A 16,742-nucleotide genomic window follows, 5' to 3' on the forward strand; every position below is an offset into this window, starting at 1 on the left:
CATTTTTATTTAAATGTTTACAGAACTTTGTTGAATGATAGTAAAAATTGTTCTGAATTAATTTCAACAAATGTGTCTTGTTTATAGATTTTTTTCTAAAAATATTACATCAGTTTGGTTGAGCCTATATACATAAAACGCAAAAATTGCCCAAGTCATAAATTAAAAACGTTTGTCAACTTTTGTATCAGTCTATTGCTAATGATATTTATTTTATCAAATGCCTTTAATATGTTTTATCATTTACTCCCCAAAAGAAACTAGTTAGACAACTATTAAAATTATTTGATTAAACATTCAAATAATACGTAGTTACACTGTCTTCCGTGTTTGTAGAGAAAAAATTGTGGATTCTCCTCTAAAATTAGAAATATTATTCAAATACAAAAACATAGCATTATACTTGTTTACATTTGTCGATCACACCAATATCTCAACAATTTTCTGTTGGACTTTAGTTTTTTTAATCAGTTTAAAACACGCACAAGTTATAATTGAATGAGAGTCTGCAATGAATCATTCATTCAAAAACTTTTATACTATTGTTTAAAATAATGATATTTTGTATTTATTCAAAATAGAAGAGATCAATAAACTTCCTTGAGTTTTAGTTTCGGCTCGAGTTAATCTTTATGTTTATTTAAATTATATCCAACTTTTTATAGTTGTTTTTTTTTTTTTTTTTGAAATAGAAAGGTATCATAGTGACGTTTCAAATTTTTATTAACAGCTTCAATTGTATATATTTGTTTTTTCTAGAGAAATTTAATTGCGCTTATAAATATTACATTTAGTCGTATACATATTTCATGCTTAACTAATCAATATTGGTTAGTAAAAAAAGCTGTTTCTTAGTATTTAATAAAAATGTGAAAAACATCACAAAGGGTAAGAAAACAGTCAATAGAACAATTTATATATTAATCCAGAAAGGGTAGCCTTTTTCCGCAATTTTTAAAAATATTCACTTATTTTTCTTCAAAAACTTTTAAAGTTACACAGTGAGACTAAATAAAGTAAAATAGAAATACTTGGATATAATATCGAGTACAGCAAAAGTATAATTGCCAAAAATCTCTAAAACCTTGAGATGCGGATTAATAAACATTTGATTGAATCCCAATCAAATTTTTAATTTGTCAGCGGTTTAGAATGTAAAAGTTACGATATACACATGCAGAGGAAAAAAACCGGTAGTAAAGTACCGAATTTAATAAAATCCGATCTTAAAATTGAACTAACCACATTTGTTAGCATTTAGACAATGGATGTGTTTTCAAGTTAAATAACACGCAGTTATTATTTTGACAACAACCATTGTAATTTTAACAACGCAAAGTTATAATTAAAAAAAGCATTGTCGCCATTTCTTTGTGTCATTTCAGTATGACAACATAGAGTTGTCACTTAGATAACACATCGTTTTCACTCCGAAAAGAAAGCCACAATATAAACAAATATTACAAAAAAATTAATCACTAACTACGGAAATTGATTTGACACATGATGTGCTATTTATAACTTTTTTTGTTAATTTGATAACATCTGGTATTTTTGTTGTTGATTCCAACACAGCACTCTTATTCCTACATATAAGTTATTATCCTTTTAAAATTAAAATTTTCCGTGTCTGATACCTACACTGAAAAAAATCCATGCCTAATATATACGAAAAATGTCGTACATTGTACGAATCGTTCGTTGTTTCACACCACGAATTTCTTTCGTAATATATACGAAATTGTACGAAATATTTTAGTATAAAGCAAAATATTCTTGAAAAAAATAATTTACATAAATTGAAAAAAAATTAATTTTGAATAAATATGGTAAAATTTACGAAATATTAATTTGTTCAAACATTTTTGTTCATTTTAAAATAAATTTTCTAATTTTAGTTCAAAATAAATCTCCACACTAATTTTCAATTTTTTTAATGAAAATAATTCGAGAATAATATTATACTTTTTCTTAAATTTTATAAAAATGTTGTAGTTTTATTTAATCATAATATTAATATCATTATGTTTAATTTCGCTAAAATTTAAAAAAAAATATTACGAAAGGTTTTCGTTCTTTCATAAAAATAGAAAAGGGTTACGAATTTTTTTTCGTAAAGTTGAGCATGGATTATTTTCAGTGTATTATTGTTTACAACTTTTTATTAGCATTTTCTATTTCAAAACATTCTCATACATCTTTCTTTTTAATAAATACTGAAATATTCAAATACTTTTAAACAACAATTTGCATACACACTTTTAATGCAAGCTATTCACAAAAAGTATTTTTTTCTTTGGCAAGAAAAGAAAACTTAAATTTAATTTTGTTATAAATTAATTTAAAAAGTTAAAATTGCACCAGGTGTATTGCTATACACACAACAAATCGGTACAAATTTGTTGTTTAGATCATCTGCCTACTGCTTCAGCAAGCTTGTGCCTGTTCCTATTGTTAAAGAAAAGAAGATTATGAAATGTACACAATAGTTGAATATTTACAGTAAAATTTGCTTACAGCAAATAGTTTATGGTTACAAAGACTTGATTTCGCTTCTGATATTTTTAAGTTGAATACTTATAATGAATAAATTTGTGAGTAAAATCATACAAAATTAAAAAATATATGTGAACTTTTGCGATTTATTAATAAACTGGCAAGTACTTCCCATTCTCACTTAGAAGTAAGTACTTAAATAAGTACATACAAATAGAGAGTTTAAAAGTTTGTTTTAAATACAAAAAATGCTCATTAAGTAATATTTTTCACACAGTGAAACTATTTTCCTTTTGTGTATGTAAAAAAAGTTCTTAGCGTGCGATCAAATTGTTTATATGTTAATAATTATAAGTGTTCTTAAAAGTAATGCAGACGTTGTTTAGTAATCACTGAAAAGTAAGTAGTATAAGCACAATTGCAGAGTTTTTGCTGTATAACACATACATATGTATGTACAGAACTTTTTTATACATATCTCCCTTTCAAAAACTATTTTAATAGTCTACAAACTTTAAAAAATCATATATTCTATGAAGGTAGCAATTTTCTTGTGCAATAAACTGTACATGTATAGTATTGTCATCTAAAATTTGAAAAATTTTCAGAAAATTATGTAGATGGTTTGTTCATAATACTTTTAATACAGTTTTTATTTGATGTACTTGTTGCTTTCATATATATTTTGGCCAAAGGAATATATAAAAGTATTAAATGGGTATCAGTGTTCAAATCTGTTATGCCAAACATTATATACCCTTCACCATAACATATTTCAACACAATAGTTTCTATACCCTACACCATAATAGTCCTAGTTTTATATAAGTTTAAATTATATTGCTGATTTTCGTAAGGGTCGTACAAAGTCATACAAAGTCTCCTTCAGAAAATGACTTGAAGGTCACAAATTTTTATTTATTTATTTTATTTATATATAAAAAATTAAATTAATTTTGTATTAATTTTTATAGAAACACACTATATTAAAGGGTATAAAAGATTCGGCTTAGCAGAGCATAGAATTCTTACAATTTTTTTATTAAAATAATAACGCCTTTATGTTGTTACAGATTTGTTGTTTACATATTTTATAGAGTTTTTTTATTATTTAGTTTTAACCAAAATCCAGAAAAAAGTAAAGTAGAGAAATTGAAATAATTACAGTGGGTTAAAACATAAATACAAGGACTGGAAAGAAAAATTATTACAAATGTTGTTGTTTTATAAATCTTTCATAAAAAATGAAATAAAAAGAAACAGTTCAACTCTTTATTCAACCATGGCCCATGTAAATAAAGATCCTATCCAAAAAGTCATCATAATACCTAATAAATTTTATATTAATAACGGTTGATAAAAGTTACGTCATAAAATTACATATAGATTAATTCTTCTTAAGGCCTTTATCAAAATTATTTTAATGCCGACCTTTAATAGGATATTGCCTCGATTATGGATAGAACAATTTATGTATGTTTGGAATTATTATAGACCGACCACAGTAACATCTCTCACGGTACAGTTTTTTGCCCTTTACTAAATGGCATCTAACGTTTTTGTGTACTACAATGCAAGAGAAAGTAAATGATGAATGAGTGAGTGTGGCAGAGAGAAACGAAAAGGAAACTATACTGTCCATCAACATCCATCTCAAATGACGCCCTTTTAAAGTTCACTTTTTATATGCGCTCCTCTTTTTTCATTGTGTATTTTATACTTTTTTCTGCATTTTTATCACGTAATTAAAACTTGAAACGCATATAAATTAGCAAGCATCTTTCTCGACTTTTTTCGCTGTTCTTTTTTTTTCTTTCTTTTTTTTTTTTGGTACCAGCAAAAATCCTATAACAAGGCAAAGATGAATATGAAGGGAATAACTAACGAACTAATGTATAAAACAACAGGATGTATCAGATAAGTAAGCGTGCAAATAAATATAACTTTTCTTTGGTTTTCTTTTCAATATTAACAGAAAAGGAAAATGTTATATGGGACGGACTTATCCTGCCAGCAGCCATGGAAAGCGCTGCAAAATTAAATAATTTGCAAAAGAAAATAACATAAACAACGATATATTAAATACAGACGAAAACGTACTTTAATGCAGGCGGACTGGCTACATGACTGACATTGTTAACCTCCCTTATTAACTTTCTTTGTCACGTTAATGCCAACATGTTTGCTAACCTAACAATCACCGCCCCCACCTCTATTAGCATTTCAATGCTTAAGATTGAAATTAGAACTTAATGAATTTTTTCACTTTAGTTTTCATATTATACAGCATTTTTTATGCGTCCTTCACCACAAGATTTAAACAGCGATATGTATTTTATAGAAATGTTGATTTGGAATGGCAATGAAGCTTAGACAACAGGTTGAAATAACCAGTGTGAGGTATACTACTATATAAAAGATTAGATAGTTAGTTAAATAGTCAAAACAATTGATATCAATAATTAAACAAAAATTTAAAATTAATTAATTCATTAAAAAAGACGATGATAGAAACAATCAAATTATTATATTATTTGAATACATACTGTGTAAAGGAATATTTTATATTTAACAATGAGTTGAGCATTTACAAAAATAACACTTTTTGTCATTTTTGAACAAAAAAATGATTTATTTTTTAAATAATCACGGAATTTAAACTATTTACACCTAAAATATTTATTTTGACCATTTAAGAATTATAAATATTTTTTGTTAAAGTAAAAAACGAAAATGTCAAAACAAAAAAAAGAGATTTTCTAAATCTCTTTTCTGCTTTACATGGGCACATAGACAAACAGACAAACAATCGACTCAGAAAATGATTCAGAGCCGATTAGCTTGATTAGCTAGGTGGGTGTAGGACCAATATTTTTTGAGTGTTACAAGCATCAGCATAATATCCTCCCCACTATAATGTTGTAGGGTTTAAATAAAAAAGGAAAAAACTCAAGATAAGGGAACTTTTCAATTAAAAACTACTGATCAAAGCCTCTATACAAAACAAATTTTCCTTTCATTCACTATTTTAAGACATTTGAGACTATAATATCATATTTTTAATTTTTAATAATTTTTATTTCACTTAAAAATACTTAAAATTAACCCAATTAACATCACAATGTTTTACTTAAAACAATAATTAACCATAGAAACCTCCATAGTAGGGAGAAGGATAGAAACCGCCGCCACCATAATATGGTCTAGGTCTATAGAAGCCACCGCCATAGTAAGGTCGTGGTCTATAGAAACCGCCACCATAGTAAGGTCTTGGTCGATAAAATCAACCACCGAAGGGGCGACCAAAACCAAATGTACGAAATTGTCTAGTTTGACGCACTACATCACCATCATCCTTAACACCGGCATCTACTTCAATCAAAGTTGAAGGTTCTACAGCAACAGTTGAAGATTCCTCTAATTTTTCAACAATCTTTTCATCTTCAGCCAAGACACAGGCCAAAATCACAGCCAAAACACTTATAAAGCACAAAAGCTTCATCCTCTTGAACGTTTTTAAATTTTTAGAATGTTTTATTGTATTTATGATTTTTTTCAAAAAACTAAACTATATTCGCCATAAAACTTTATATTTATACTCTAAATGTGGCCGACTCTTGTATTAAATTAATGAAAATAAATATAAAAAAACTTGATTAATGAGAATTTCTGCTACTATTAGTAAGAGTAATTTTTAAATTTTTGTTCTATATGAAATACATACATAGTATACATTTATGCTTTTTTTTAATAATAAGATTTCAAAGTAAATAAATTATGATTCCAGTTCAAAATAAAATATAAAGTAATAAACGTGAAATATTTTGGCAACAAAAAAACAATAATCTTTTATAATTCTATTACTAATATCTAGTCGTAAACAATGACGTAGCAGTTTAACGACTTTTAAGCCACATGTGATTGTTAGATGGAATTACCCTTTTTTATCATAAACATATTGAATTGAATCGAATTTTATATGACTCCAAAACAAAACTTGTTTTCTAAATAATATATTATATTTTTTTGTAGAAGCATAATTATTTGGTTAATAAATTAAACTATTTCAGAGATATTTGGTACTACATACAAAGATATTTGTAAATTATATAAAAATATTTGTAACATTGTTTTCTTAATTCACTAAAATCAATTTTTTATGTATCTGAATGATTTTAAATAAGAAAACGTTATCGCTTCTAAAATTTTAGTATTAATATAGATATGTATATTAGATATATTTTTTTTAAATTTTAACATTATATAATTACACAAAATACTATCATAAAGCATATTCAAAAAATGTACACATTCCTTACTAAAAAATTATACTTCTTTTTAAAATTTGGTGCAAAAAAAATATGAAAAACATTCATAAGCTTTTTCACAACAAGTTTTACATTGTTAACACACTACGCCCCCACTTCACTTAAGATTACTTAAGATTTTATCATTCATAGCCGTTGATTATTAATGAAATAATTATTGTTACATTTTCATTTCTATGCTGGTTAAAAAAAAGAAAAGTTTTTCTATTTCTGCATTTGACCCGCTACCTCGACTCACACCACAAACAACAAATTGTTCTGGACAAAAGAGGCATGAAGCCACTTAAAACAATCATCATAAAGACACCCAGTGGAATGTAGGCAAGCATGGTGCTACACCAGTGAATCCAACCCAGTCATTTGAGTTAATTTTTTTGCAATTTCTTTTAATAAAGAAAAGAACATTGTATCTTGTTTGGGTGTAGGTTTTATGTGTTTGTTTAAGAAAGAAAGTGAATAAAAAAACACATTTCTATGAGAAATATAAAAAAGGACCAAGTGGAAAACCAAAACGAAACCATAATCAACTTAAATATATAAAAAGAAAAGAATTTAATAAAGTAGTACTATAATCACTTCATGATTCGTGTTAACCCTCAAATGGGTTAGAGGGTTCAAGTTCTTTTTCATATATTCTAAAATTATATGTTATGGCTAAAATCTTTCCAAAGCCCTTAAAAATATCATTCTTTTTAAAAAATAAAATGTTATAATCCGCTTCTTGACGAACATTCAATAACTAATCCCACCACTCAACAACCACTTTATTGTAAAAAAAAAAAATAGTCGTCATAAAAGTAAAATTTTTTAGAAGTTTTAAGAATTAAGAATGGTATTCATAAATAAGGTTTTGCGGGGGGGAGGTATGTTAGTTTCCATTTCTATCGGAATTGGTGTTATTTTGTAGGTTATTCCGTATTAGTTCTTTTCAAATTTGTGTACTACATTTTGAAATGTATATGCTTCTAATCATAAAAATTCAAACAAATATTATTCCGCTACAGGCTCAAAATGACAAAATTTTTAAGACTTTTTTTAAAACACTGTTTTAACTTTTCTAAAGTGAGTAATGGTTGACGTATATGTATATCAAAATAGTTTTTAACAAATACTAGCCATAATGGGTTAATTGGCAAACATAAACAGATATTAATAAGATGAAAATAAAGAATGCCACAGTAATCTGAACTTAGTTAATATTCGAAACAAGTAAAGATGTTTAGGCCGGCTTGGTCGACTATACATTCTTAGGTCTAAAAGATCTATGCCTTTAAATATTAATAAAGGGATTTACGTACACATTAAATTTATTTATGCAGAATTTTGTCGTAATACTAGTGTTTTGAAATGAATTATTTACTTTCAAATCATTTTCTTAATTTGACTTTTTTAAATTAGAACTGATCATTAAGAAAATCGGCTGTACACTTATTCAAAACTAAGTCATGGCTCAATAGCACGTTAACGACAAAGTGAAATAATGAATCGGTTTCAACAATTTTCAGTCCATGGACAAATTTTGTCTAATTATATTTGTTCAATTCACAATCGATGTATGTCAGCAGCTGCTACAATAGTCATAACAATGTTGTTGGTATTTTCTATGCAAAAGCTCTATACATCTCATACGACAATCTTTCATATGTTTTTCGAATGTTGTAAGAAGTTTTAATGTTGCCCATTGTTTATTTCAACATATAAACTAAAAGTCAAACGATTTTAGCATAAAAAACGATAAAGTGGTAACACTGAAATCGAAAACAAACATCTGTTTACAAAAACTAAAAAAACTAAAATTTTATTAAAAACTACTAGTTTAAAATGTGGAATAAAGAAAAAAAGAATAAAAGAATCACTGTTACTACACTTTAGTAGGTACAATATACAACTTGATTGTGAATTGAACAATTAAAAACTCTGTAGCGTGCGAACATAGCTTATCTAAACCGATTGGTATATTTTTAGTTAAGTGTAGGTTGGGTGTTACAAACATTAACACAAACGCATAATACCCTACCCACTATAGTGTTATAGGGCATAATAATGTTTTAAATATGTATGTGCATATATAAATGCTTTTGTATATTGTATATGAGGGTAATCAAAAGCAATCCTAAATCTACAAAATCGAAAATTTCATTCCCTCTTAAAGAAATAAATTATTTTAAATAGAGTTTCTTTAGTAGGAATAAAACTACTTGCCTACTGGAGGTACACCCTTAAAAAACAATATTGTAATCAGTTTTGAAGACATGGACTACATATTATTTTGCATTTATTACTGTAAGGTTACATTCCCGCTGCAAGTTAGCATTAACACCAAAAGTTTTGGTCTGTAAGACAATTATAAAAAAATATATAAATTGTTATATTCATTTGTTAATTACTACAACAACTTGGCCTTTTTTACAATTGTAACAAACAAGAAAAACTCATAGAAGTTAATTCTTTCTGGTTTACAATGATTAAATAATTTACAAACAACAACAGAATAAGCGAGTACGAAAGTACAGTCGAACAAAGCCGATCATGTGATACCCTATACGAGTTGTGATTTCCGTTTTTATACCCTACACCACTTTAGTGGGGAGGGTATATTGGGTTTGTGCTGATGTTTGTAACATATAAAAATATTCATCCAATGCCCACCTTAAAGTATACCAATCGGCTTAGAATCCATTTCTGAGTCGATTAAGCTATGTCCGTCCGTCCGTCTGGCTGGCCGGCTGGCTGGCTGTCCATGTAAACCTTGTGCGCAAGGTACGAAGCCTATTTAAAATGGTTAAAATCGGTCCATTATTTCGACTAGCCCCCATACAGCCGTACCCCCCAAATAGGGCCTTTTGGCTTATAATTAATTTAAATGATCTATTATGTTAACAAAAGTCGACAAAACTTAGTTTTATAGAACTTTAAATGACACTACCGATTTTTGTAATGATCGGGCTTCATTTGATCCTATCCCCCATACAAACTCCCCCTCAGAAAATGACTTAAAGGTCAAAATTCACTTACAAAAACACTAATAACACTTTTAAATTCTACATAAATATTATTGAAGAAGACTTAACTCCCCCTACCAACATTTTTAAGGATAGGGTCATATTTTGCCCTACTCCCCTTTGAGCCCTCTTGTAAATTTTTTTTTTTTTTGCCAAAATAAAAGTAAAAATACTCCGAAATAAAGTTAAAAAAACAAACCAAATGCTTTATTTTTTTTTTAAATCCCCATTTTTAACATACATACTGACATTTTTAACATACATGGTCGGCTACGCCCGACTATACATTCATACTTGTTTATATTAAATCATTGTTTAAATTACTTTAATGCCGATATTAATATAATTCTGATGTTCTAAAGGATACTTTATATGAAATTAAATATTGAACGATCTTGGTAAAATTTTGTTTATGTAAAAGTTATTTATGCCAAATTTCAATATCATCCTTCTTCATCCTTGGTTCAAAATGATATAAGTAATGATATGTTATTATCTTGAAAATTTCGACTTGTACTTTAACTACAAGATTTTCATGAATAGAATGGTAAGAGTTTAATGGACTCAGAAATAAAATTAAATAATTGATTTTTTGATAGAAACAAAAAAATAACACAGATCTTTGTTTTCTGGTTTTAGACAATTTTATCTCTTTTTAAAACCCCGATTTTTATGCATAATTAAGGAAATCACAGATTTTCATTGTTTTCGCATTTTAGACATTTTTAATGAGATATAGCCAATTTTTGATTCTGTAAATAAAACTATAGTGTTGCTACCAATTTAAGCTAAGTAAGAGTTATCCACTCTTTTAGTTACTTTTAGTAAGAATAAAATATATATATATATAATATATATATATATATATATAATATAATATATATATAATATATATATATTAATATATTATTATAAATATATATATATATATATATAATATATATATATAATATATATAAATATATATATATATATATATATATATATATAATATATATATATATATATATATATATATATATATATATATATATATATATATATATATATATATAAATAATACCACTTTATATGAGAAAAATTTATATTAGAGTGCCACGAGGAACATACTTTTAAAGAATTTAATGTAGAAAAATCAGTCAAAATATGGATGTTTGGTGCAGATTGCAGGAAAAATAATTTAAAATTAGTTTTAAAATATTTTCTAATCGACTAAATGATTTTTATTAAATTTTATACTATTTTCACATTTTTTCGAAATCTTATCAAAGCTTATAGAGTAAATATTTTAAATTGTTTTTTTTTTTACTTTTAGCCGTTTTTTGAACCGAGTTAAGCTCGAAATTGCGGAATGTTTGATTTCCATGTTGTATTGAGATCAAGAATTTCAAATCCATTTAAAAGTAAATATTTTTATTATTCTTGTTTGATAGGTAGTGTGGTTAACGGGTCACCCTTATGTATGTATGTATGTATTAGGGTATTCCTTTTTTCTAAAGGAAAATAAATAAGCTTCATAAATTCAAACTAAAGGATCTTAACTCAGTTCGTTGTACCCCGTCAATCAATCAAATTTAAATAAGAAAATGAAAAATGTTGTAAATAATCTGAAAATGTCATTGGGAATATTCATCCAATCATCCTTTCCTATCTATATAAATGCAGTTGTATCATTCTCTCATTCATTTCTAAGCCAATCGACATAAAAGGAAATTGCCACACAAAGACCCTCTCTCTCTCTCTCTATTCACCACTGATTGAGCCACTATCACATATAGTATATTCCTTTTTTAATACTTTTTTAATATTGTATGGTTCTATTTATTTTTCAAAGCTTCAATACAAGTGAATAGAAATTAAAGTTAGTAAATAAAAATAAATAAAATGGTTATTTTGATTTACCAGCAATAAAAAATTAAGAATAGAAAAATAATCATTTAAACGTTGAGTAAAATGAATGAAAGTTAGTGAATAGATACAGTAAATACTAAAAGGAATACAATGAATATACGTTTAAGTATTTAAGCCCTTTGAGTTACCAAAGAATAATACAATGAAATAAAATGTTACTAGTAAATGCAACACAAGAATAACATAAACAGTAGGAAAGTATAGTATGGTTGGACCCCCCTCATTACACCCTATACCACTTGTGAGTCCTTTATCTGTCTGCAAGAATGAGTTAGAACGGAAACAGATAGGGATCTGCAGTTTGTTTGATATTGAAAGTGAACAATAAAGGTCGATGTTTTCATCTAGCCTCATACAAGTAGACAACGGGAATATTTTTTTTATTTTAAGTATTCCGGCTGCAATATAAAAAAGTCGGAAAAAGTCAAAACACGGAAAAGTCAAAAAGTATAAAAAAAGTCGGAAAAAGCCGAAAAGTATAAAAAAGTCGGTATTTCGAAATTAGTCGGAAAAATTCGAAAAACGTCGAAAAAAGCCGAAAAGTCGACTATTTATTAAATACAAAAGTCAAAAAATACAAAATGTCGCAAAGTCGACTTTTCGTTTCAACTAGTTTCGTATGTCAACAGAACGTATGTGTTAAATATCATTATTATTCTGAAAATTGCGACCTGTAGTTTGCTTACATGGTTTAAATGAAGATACAGACGGACGGACATCAATAAATCGATTCAGATTATAAATACATTTAATATACTTTAAGATGGTTGTAGAACTAATATTTCGATAAGTTGCATACATTAACACACACTCAATATAGGTCATACAAATTATATAAGCAGGAACTTACCATTTAAAGGCCCCCGATTTAAAAAGTCCCAAACATATTAAGAAATTTTGAGTGTAAGAAGAAGGAAGCTGAAATAGCAGCTAATAATGAAATTGTAATACTGGAAATTTCTATTCGGTTATACATGAGTTAATTTAATTCAAACAACATTTGCAATGCCCATTATTGCTTATTAATTTTTCTTGACATTCATAAAGTCACAAGAAAAATTATATAGAAAATATATGTAAATAATTTAAATTTTAATCTATTGTGAAAAATTTTCTCTTCAAAACATATTTTATGAATATTGATAATTTTACTTATAAGATACATAAATTCTATTAAACGTGATTCAATGGACGATGATAAGAGAGTAAGTAAAGATTTTAAATATTTTTTTATCAATCTTCATTGAACACATATCGAAAAGTTACATAGTGCAGGGGAATTAACTCGAATCAAAAGCAAATACGAGTATAACCCAAAATTTCGGCTTTACCCCAAAAACAGATTTGTAATTGTTGTTGATTTTAAACATCTAAAATTTCTTTAATCCGTCAACGGGCTTAAAATTTTTAAAATTAAATTTGCTAAAAAGTTTGTAAATGTTGATCCAATTTCTTTAAATTTTTTTTTTTTCCAATCAAAATGTTATATCGTTTGGTAAAGAATCATTTAAATCCACTTTCTAGCAAGACTTAAATTTAAATGAAATTTGGAAAGCATGTCGCAAAATTCAAGATGCTATCTTCCGTTATGGTTTCAATATATGTGACGACTTTTGTATCCATGATCCTGCAGGAAAAGGTTTAATATCGGGTATGTTGTTATATATTATTTTATAAGAAAACTGAAGCTTAACTAAATAACTAAAATATTTTGCAAAAACAGAGTCTCTTTTTAGTGGTATATTGGGGAAATATAAAAACATAATCGGTTTATCCGATTTTGAATTGCGTGAAGTAACCGATTATTTTCGTTTACGTGATGGACGTGTGGTTTATAAGGAATTTTGTAAAGTTATTTGTGGTGAAAGTAAGTTCGTTTTACTATTTTAGGACTTTTATAAAACATTTCTAAAATCTAATTTCAGATAATGACAAGAAGCTGGAGAAAGATTTGGCCTCAGGCTTAGAATGGAATGATACTTTACATGTTAATGTTATAGAACGTCCAGAAGATCGTCGTCAACTGTGTTTAATTTTAATAAAAATCGCTCAAATTTTAAATCTACCATTAATGCCATATTTTCAAGATTATGAACTGGTAAAATAAGTGTAACTCTGCTTCAAAGATCTCTTATTTTAATATACTTTCAGATCTCTCAAAATGAGGGTACTGTCACGGTATCTCATTTTTCTCGTGTTCTGCATTTTATGAAAATTCCCCTCTCCGATAATGATTTTCTATTGCTATTAAAACGTTATATGAAGGATTCATATCTGGTCAATTATGTGGCTTTTGTTAAACATATACAAAATATTTTAAACTATCTAAAGGAGAAAAAATTAACCGATAATGCTATGGTAGATATTTTATTGATATGACATAATGTAAAATTCTTTATTAACTCTCCCTTATTTCTTCATAAAATCAATCAAGCAAATTGTAAATAGTTTTCCCGGAAAATTGATTGACTTAGAACTGCCAAAGTTGCCAGCCATAGATGGAACAAGCATGGCTCAAGGAATTTTTAAGGATATTTGTAATCATTCGACTGAATCAAAAAATATTTGTGACATCATTTTTTGTCTACAAAAGCAGGTTCATACAAAACGGATAAGAATACATGAATTTCTTGAGGGATTTGACCTCTTACACACCGGTACCGTAACAGTAAATCAATTTGAACGTGCTTTATACAACATGGGTATTGGCAAGTATTTAACCCAACGAGAATTTCGTATGTTATGTGAACGTTATATAGATCCGGTGGATACAAATCGCATAATGTGGAGGAGATTTGAAGATGAAATGGATAGAGGTAAGGAGGAATATAGAAGTACTATAGGGCTCCCAACATTATCTATAATCAGAGACAGTCCCTAATTCTAAACTTTACATATCACTTTTACATGGGAATGTTCAATAGGGTGACAGGTCTACTTATGAATTTAAGACAATGGTTGACTAAAAGTTGGAAGTAATAAAAACTAGTAATAATTTTAAAGATATGTATATATTAGAATCAATATATTGGGTTCAATCTCCATCCCTATTTAAGTTTCATTGATAACTTATGAAAACGACAGTTAAATCATTGGATATCCCAATTATCACTCGATGAATAAAGATATCAACAAAAATAAATTTATTCTGGTCCACTATATTGTGTAAATTACTTAAGGTATCCGAGAATCTAAAAGTTTTCTAGAACATTTTTCTTTTTGTTCTTTTTTCCACAACTAGATCTTTCAAATCAAATAATGCAAAATTTCCACAGTGATATTTAATAAATAATTTTCTTTTTCTCCATTCCAGTATTCACTGTAAAGTATTTAGAAAAGACACCATTGCAAAAAGTGGAGTCACCTCCTACATATATACAAGATATGCCTCGCACTGGTTCTTTAGATTGGCAACAGGCTACTACCACAACGCGGGAATCATGTGAGGAAGCATTACGAAAAATTCAATTACGTATACAAAATAGACGTTTATATATGCATCCATTCTTTAGAAGTTATGATAAGTAAGATTTAAAAAAATCCTAGATTAAATTAAGATTTTTAATATATTCTAGATTTTCTAATTAAAACTTTTAAATCGAACAGACAGTTATTTATTATTATAATAAAAAATTTCCTTAAAAAAATCTCACATTCAAAATAGGCTTAATTGTGGTCATGTTCCCTGCAAGATTGCTAATCAAATCTTCGTCACAAACGGTATATTATTGTCGAACGACGAATTAAATGCCCTAATCGATCGTTATGGCAATGAATTGGGTTTTAATTACACCAAATTTTTGGAAGATGCTGATCCGGCAGAATATGCTGTACCGAAATTATCAGCAGTTAATACAATACACGCCGATTGTGCAACAGTCAATGACAGTCGTCCAAGAATCGATGCAGAGAGTGAAGAAGACATTATAAAACTTTTGACTAAAGCTAAACGTCAAGCAGTGACAAAAAGTATACGAGTCATAGATTTCTTGCAGGACTACGATCGGCACAGAGAGGGCGAAATACTGGAAGTGGATTTTCGTCGGGGTATTGACAATGCAAATATAAAGTTGTCGGTTGAGGAAATGGATACGTTGTGTAATATGTAAGTTTTACTTAATAAATTTAATTTAAATTACTATTCTTAAAATGAATTTCTTTACACAATAGTTTTCGTTCCCCCAAACGTGCCTGTTGTGTTTTATATCGTGATTTTTGCCGTTCTTTAGACGAAATCTTTATACAGTTAGAAACTCAAACCGGTGACAATGAAGTCACCGCCATTCCCCTTCTACACTTGGCCAATTTAGATTGTGTAGAATGTTTTTTGAATTTTGAAGAACGTACAATTTGCTCGCAAGCCCTGATGAAATTAGCTCGCCAACCAGATGAAATATCAAATTTAAGTTCCGTTTTCAAGGATTTCGACCGTGAAAATTGTGGCACTATTCATAAGAATCAATTGATGCGCGCTTTGACAATGCGTGATATGCATTATATGATTAGCAGTCGTGAATTTGATGTGATATTTAAATGTTTTGGTGTACAACGGGGCATACATTTGGAGTTTAATTATCGAGAATTTTTAAATATATTAAATGTGCTCTATCAGACAGGCCAAATGAAACGAAATTATTAGTGTTATATAAATAAATTAATAATTTGGTAATTTTGTTAATAAAATCATAGTCAGTAATATATGTGTACATAGATACAAAAACTCAAGGTTTTGCACTAATTCCGATTGGATTTTCAATAAAATTCAAATTGTTTACATAAATTGTTTGCTAATTATATTTAAAAAAATCGGACTTTCCTTTAATTTGATTTTTTATTAAATTTTCATTAAAAATAATGTTCTTTAAAAATTAAATTGATTTATTGTATTATTTTTTTAATCAATTGTCACACTGTGCCATTTTTTTAAACATCCCTGCTGTATGCTATAATTTTTAAGAATTTTAAAAAAAAGTTGTGGTTTCAGTCTATGGAAGATGGTTTAGAAA

At 27.6% G+C, this 16,742-nt stretch overlaps 1 protein-coding gene and 1 pseudogene across 2 annotated transcripts; one reads left to right on the plus strand and one right to left on the minus strand.

The window, feature by feature from the left end:
* Positions 1-5,546: 5,546 nt before the first annotated feature.
* Positions 5,547-6,048, minus strand: LOC111681599 (annotated as a pseudogene).
* A 6,753-nt stretch (positions 6,049-12,801) lies between these two features.
* On the plus strand, positions 12,802-16,602 carry LOC111681586. Of its 2 annotated transcripts, none has more exons than XM_046949248.1 (9): positions 12,802-12,941; positions 13,261-13,387; positions 13,460-13,603; positions 13,662-13,834; positions 13,888-14,094; positions 14,171-14,552; positions 15,050-15,260; positions 15,401-15,841; positions 15,907-16,602. In XM_046949248.1, the coding sequence occupies exons 1-9, from the start codon at positions 12,924-12,926 to the stop codon at positions 16,373-16,375; spliced, it is 2,172 nt and encodes a 723-aa protein (XP_046805204.1). In that variant the 5' UTR covers positions 12,802-12,923; the 3' UTR covers positions 16,376-16,602. The 2 variants fall into 2 exon arrangements, with proteins under 2 accessions (XP_046805204.1, XP_046805205.1); XM_046949249.1 differs by having other exon boundaries at positions 13,460-13,597.
* The last annotated feature ends 140 nt before the right edge of the window (positions 16,603-16,742 follow it).

This window comes from Lucilia cuprina, chromosome 4 (genome assembly GCF_022045245.1).
Source record: "Lucilia cuprina isolate Lc7/37 chromosome 4, ASM2204524v1, whole genome shotgun sequence".
Lineage (NCBI taxonomy): Eukaryota > Metazoa > Arthropoda > Insecta > Diptera > Calliphoridae > Lucilia > Lucilia cuprina.

Excerpts from the sequence above, each read along its gene's own strand:
- LOC111681586 (XM_046949248.1), top strand. Across the intron at positions 13,835-13,887 it reads ATTTTCAAGATTATGAACTG|ATCTCTCAAAATGAGGGTAC; the intron begins GTAAAATAAGTG and ends ATATACTTTCAG. Across the intron at positions 15,842-15,906 it reads ATGGATACGTTGTGTAATAT|TTTTCGTTCCCCCAAACGTG; the intron begins GTAAGTTTTACT and ends TTTACACAATAG.